Source organism: Mya arenaria, chromosome 13 (assembly GCF_026914265.1).
Source record: "Mya arenaria isolate MELC-2E11 chromosome 13, ASM2691426v1".
In the NCBI taxonomy this organism is placed as follows: Eukaryota; Metazoa; Mollusca; class Bivalvia; order Myida; family Myidae; genus Mya; species Mya arenaria.
The window spans coordinates 12655392-12661559 of NC_069134.1; the positions used below are offsets into that span (position 1 = coordinate 12655392).

The 6168-nt window shown below is 37.3% G+C and overlaps 1 protein-coding gene across 1 annotated transcript; it reads right to left on the reverse strand.

Annotated features, from left to right (window-relative positions):
* Nucleotides 1-542: 542 nt before the first annotated feature.
* Nucleotides 543-2156, reverse strand: LOC128215033 (forkhead box protein D1-like). Its single transcript, XM_052921765.1, has one exon. The coding sequence runs from the start codon at nucleotides 2154-2156 to the stop codon at nucleotides 543-545; it is 1614 nt and encodes a 537-aa protein (XP_052777725.1).
* Between the last annotated feature and the right edge of the window lie 4012 nt (nucleotides 2157-6168).

The following is a 6168-nucleotide window of genomic DNA, read 5'->3' on the forward strand; positions in this document are numbered from 1 at the left end:
CAAGATGTAAATTATTATAAAGAAATAGCACAGAATTATAACCTAACATACAGATTTAAGAGTTACATAAACCACAAGCACAGAATATACAAAAACGTTACATGAATCAACATATTGTATAAACACAATGTTAGAAAACAAAAATAAAAATCTATGAAAATGTCAAATTCTTTGGTAATGCTTTGGTTTTATGTATTGTGTAGTAGTATATATTGCATTTGATACAAGTCATATCAAATAAATATTCTGAGGTAGACTAAGCACACATTCATGTATGCAATTTAAATAAATAAGAATTATTTTCATAAAATACCGATGCATTTTTAATAATTTTCTAATTGATTTGACCTTCTCAAATGCTGTTCAACAGATGTGTAATACATGTAAATCAGAATTAGGGCGCTTTTTTAAAATAAGATAAATGTCATAAGTTTTTTTTTCAGTAAAATCTATATAAGCTTCAATAGCTCCTCAAAATACACAGTACTACATTTTAATGTTTTGAAACGAAATATAGCCTACCACTGCCCTATGATGCGATCTCACCTCTGCCAGGCATGCAAACCTTGCAGACCGTACATTTGTAGGTACTGGCGGTATTTTTCAATGTCAAGAGCATTCATTGCGGCCGCTGCGGCCGCCTGATTCATATAGGGAGCCAAGTAAGCACTTCCGTTTCCAAAGCGCCCAATGTCAATGGCCCCTGCGCGGAGTGACGCCGCCAGGGGGTTTATGCCGTTCAATCCAGCTACCGTAGGAATGTTTGTTTTGAACGGCAAGATAGCTGATGGTGCCGATGACGTTATTGACGCCGGTGGTGGTGGACTAGACTGTGGCGACTTCTTTCCTGAAGTGTCACGTTTATTGCCGATAATACTGTCAATAGAGAATGCCTTTGGCGTAGATGAGGACGTTGATGATGTTGACGTCGGTGACGCCACTGGTGACTTTGCAACGGGAGATGGCGTCAGTGGATGAACAGGCGACGTTGAGAGCGAATGGCTGATTGGAGGTGACAGGTAGGCGGGGTGGTGTCCGACTTGAGCACGCGCCATTTCGCTCTGAGCACGTGCAAGCTCGTTCTGTGTGACATATGGTAGATGTGACGCCAATGATCCCGACATGTACGGGTAGGGAAACCCGCCAACGCTCATGCCGCTGGAATGTGAACTCTGGGGCATGAAACCGTGATGGTGGAAAAACGACTGCGAGCCACTCATGTAGCCAGAGGATTGTGCCATCATTTGCTCCAGCTGCTGACGCTTGTAGCGTTTCCGTCGGCGTAAGAAGCTCCCGTTGTCGAACATATCTTCGCTGGCAGGATCCAGAGTCCAGTAGTTGCCTTTGCCCGGGTTTCCCGGCTCACGGGGTATTTTGATAAAACAGTCATTTAGAGAAAGATTATGACGGATACTGTTCTGCCAGGCAGGAAACTTGTCGTGGTAGTACGGGAACCGGTTCATAATGAATTCACAAATTCCCGACAATGTCAATTTCTTTTGGTCCGACTGCAAAATTGACATTGTTATAAGCGCTATATAAGAATATGGCGGTTTAACTAGATTTGCTTTGCCATTTTTCTTGTTATTTGTCCCAGAGGCATTCGACATGATCATGTTCGCCTCGCTCATAGAAAGACCATCCTCCATTGAATCGTCGTGAAACTCACCACACTCTGCCGACACGTCAATGTCGGATCCTGGAGATGCCGGCGACGCAATAGGCGACTGCGCGGGGGATCCGAGCGAGCCCTGTCCGTCCCCCACGGGATCCAGCTCCTCGTGATCACTGTCGAAACTTTCCACTGGGGTTGAGGAACGCGCAGGATAACGATCCAAATTTTCTGTTGAGTTCTCTTTGGTGTCCGTTCTTTGAAATAAATACGGGGTTGTCACGTTAAAACCAGCCGGTGTTTGAACACTGGAAATTTCTTTACTAAATGCGCTTGCCACATGATTTCGAGACTCCGTAATGCAAGTATTGTTTTTAGAAACCGTCAAATCTACGGATATTCCATGGTCAATGTTTTTCATCGGCGGGTCACTACCTGCAGTTGGCGAGGTGTTGCTCTGGTGTAGCCGCTGCTCCATGTATGCCTGATGCTCAAAGCTGTTCGTGCGAACGTCCATGACAGGCTGCCCTCCTTCAAATCTCATTGCACAATTCAATCTTTTGTAATGTTAATATTTATTTTTTGCACAATTACTTATAACGATATTGCATTTAAGTATTCCAAAATATGTTTTGTCGAAAGAGAAAATGTCTCATATTACGATTTGCTTCGTAGTTATACATTAAACAACTTCAAGTTTAAACAATTTGTTCACAACTTTCAACCTCAATAGACTCATTTATAGTTCGAATTGGTATAAATGATTCGTTACAAGAGGAATTGCTGGAAGCGGCCACCCACTATCTTATTTTCTCCCCATGAGCTATCGTATCCACCAGTCACAGAGCGAATTTGATAATCTTTTGTCACGTGACCTATTCAGCTCTCCTCCTTGGAGATCCGTTTAGTTGCTTAAGCTCTTCTTATCTCCATTTCGCCACGCCTCCATTGTTAAGCAATTCCTGCATTTAACGAATAGCAAAAGGGAGCGATTAATTTACGAAAATGTTTCAATTTGACAGAAGAAGCCGTGAAATATCTTACAGAAGCAGAATTCAATTAACGGAGCAGAATTCTACAAGGGTTTTGAAAGAATGCAAAAACAGATCGGATCGCTGTTGGATTGCCACCAAAATATATGTTTGGGAACGTCATAGAAAACAATGAAAATATTAGTGTAGGAAATAAAGCTATAATCCTAGACTTTCATTTGGATTGTCAATTTTTTAAAAGGTATAAACACGCTTAAACCATTCTTTGACCAAAGCATAAAGGAGTGTTCAAAACTTACGTAAATATTGGCTTTTAGAAATGCACAACACTAATAATATTTTTGTTAGATCGATAGAATTGAATAAAGAATTAGGATACATTTAAATATTAACAAAATTAGAATAACAAAAATAAACATTTTAGTTCAAATATTAGTATAAACGAATTATAAATTTTGGCAAAAGGATTAAGGCGTAAAAAGCACATTCGGAAATATTACAAAACAAACATTAACATGACATTTGTGGTTAAAAATGAAAATAACGTATTTTTGATATTGTAGTCAAAATATTGTGACAGACAACTTAGTTCAACAACCACCTGGGTTTTTAAATTCTAATGTTTCACTTTCTGCTCCTAACATTTACATTGCCGAATTTTAGAAAATATTTGTATCTTGTATTTCGAACATTTTTGAACAAACATTTTCCTTTAGGATAGGTAAAGGTATTTAATTTTAAACAAATATATTAATGGTGTTTACAAACGAATCAATGCTACATAAGAACATTGCTTAACGAAAGAAAAGATTGACAAAGTTTGTTTAATTTACAATTGAAACATTTATTTTTCGTCTTTAAATGACACTAAAAATTCGTGAGAAAGTTGTCGAAATAAGAAACATTTTAAGCAACCTTCTTTGTCTACAAATAAATGTTAGTATTATCCCCCTGCTTGGTTAGTTCTGAGATTTATTCTATGTGCGTTGGCCTGATTTTACTTTAAAATATTATGATTAGATTTGGATCACTGCTAGTTCACATGAAATTTCCGTAATATAACTTTAAATTCCATTTCCTAAACACCCCTGAAAGGGGACTTGGTGATGTTAGGCGCATTTTTTTACATTAACCAAATAATAAATTGGCCACAGACATTATAGTAATGAATATTGAGTATGCTTCGCTTATAGAAAACAAACGAACGACTGAATTTATTTAATAATTTTAATTAATCGTTTTTGTAGATTAACATTTGTAAAATATAATAAGAAAAACGCTAAAACAGAGTTTGAATAAAAAAGCTATATAAACGGATGTATACGATAAGGCATGTATTCCCGAGTGACCGTATTTCAACGCGGTGTGCGTTACTAAAGCTCGGCGGCCCGTTGGAATCACCGTCCCTCGGGGACCGGTTTATCTCACGTGCCATAACAGTGTTGAAACGAGCACAAACGCCGGGTTTCAACAAACTGACCACTCAAGGGTCTTCCGTGGCACTATCCATATATCATACAACTGATGAGATCGGATGTGCATCCTCTTTTCAACGAGATTTTCAATTAACCATTCAATCATCTCAGTGTAATTAAACATTCCTAAAAACCAGCATGATAATATAGCTAGCTTCTACAATACAGAAGTGAAGATCTGTAACTACAATACAGAAGTGAAGATCTGTAACTACAATACAGAAGTGAAGATCTGTAACTTTTGTTTATTCGGTCGTTGTTGTTCCAGCATGGTGTCCTTTCGAAAATGAAAGCATTCACAAACAAACACATACACGCGTGCACATGTTATTTATACACGCACGTGCGCAAACGCATGCAAGTACGCACGTACGGGCACACACACACAACACATACAATACAGCAAGTATGCCCAGGCGAAATGGTTGGCGGCAAATAATAACAGTGCGATTATCATTCGTATACATGTTATCGCTGTTTTCAAACTTGGTAAGTCGTCACTGTCCGAGGATTTGATAATATAATTATAAATTAAACACTCCCTTTGCTCAACAGAATAACCCAAATGTTCATCATAATAATACATTCAGATTTTTGTATTTTATAACAATCAGTTTGCACTGTGGATCACTTTTGCAGCAATGAGTTAGATACCGTCTTATTTTTTCTCTCTCCTTTTCCGTCTTATTTCTTTCAATTATCCATATGCTTTACATTTTTACATATTATATATGTTATGCGCCAATTATTAATCAATTATATATGTGCTAATGGGGAGGACGATTCTAATGTTGTACACTAGTTGTGTGTCTTACCTATTTACATTTTGTATATTTAATACATTATTGTTTTATAATTATATTGAAACTGGTCAAAGAAGGTAATATATATATGTTTAAATCCAACTGTTTCCCTGTATTTTCGTTTCTCAAAACACGATATGGTAAATGTCCGTACAAAACTTACGTTCAAACTAACTTTAATACCAAAAGTATGTTAAGGGTCGGGGCATTGAACCGTTCGATAAGTCATTTGCTTTAAGCGAAACTCACGGGTAAATCTTTATCAACATTTAAAGTCAATATTTCGCTAAATCTGTCCATTTTGCTTGATAATTCCACAACAATTTACAGAGGAAGTGCTGTCAATACCTTTATCGGCACTGGAGAATCCGTGCTCAATGTTTCCGCCGTAAATCAGGGGAGTTGGCGGATCAAAGGCCCTTACTGTCCGAAACACAGGTTCATCCTGTCAAGTAATTTACTGCCCTTTTCATAACCATAAATGCCGCGAACGATGATTCAGTACATCGGTGTGCGTAATATTCGATTGTTCATTTTATTTAAATTATATCTGATCTCCTTGTTGAATAAAATCAACAGTATGTACATGCTTAATTCGGTACTTCTACATGTGTTAGCCGTACATCATGGACCTGTTGACAGTGGTCACTAAAGCTGCTACCTCCCTGGATTATTCCAGGAAAAGCTGAAACTGAAGTGAAAAGATTTAGTGTTTACGTCTTGGAATGAGCCAGTGTTTGCGTAAATATCTGCAAACCAGGGATATAAGACTGCTGACAAAAGATCAGATCACATATTTTCTTATTTCGTTCGAAAATTAATGATTTATGGCTTAAAGGGTTACTATAACGGGTTTAGAAAAAAATGCATAAAACATAAATTTTAGAACTTAAGTATAAAAATCTGAGATCTATTTATTTAACTAGCTTTCATGCATTTACGCATAAATTGGCTCGTTCCAAGACAAAAAAAATATGTCAAAACGTTCAATCTGTGAGAATGCAGCTTTAACGTGAATGGAATCGCTGGAATCATTTAGACAGCCTCTGTCGAAAACAACCTCCAAATTAAAAGTTAGTTAGCTGTTTGCGCAGTGAAATTCGCTCCGACACTAAGTAACTTCTTATTTATGTCTACTTTGCTAAACTATTAATGTCGAATTAAAGATTTTTTAAAGCAAAAATAAACAATGTGTTTCTTGGTATAAGAATAAAAAGTTTTAATAAGCTTTGTAATTTAGACCATTTCGCTACGCCACCGATTTGTCGTCGTTATCTTTTATAACT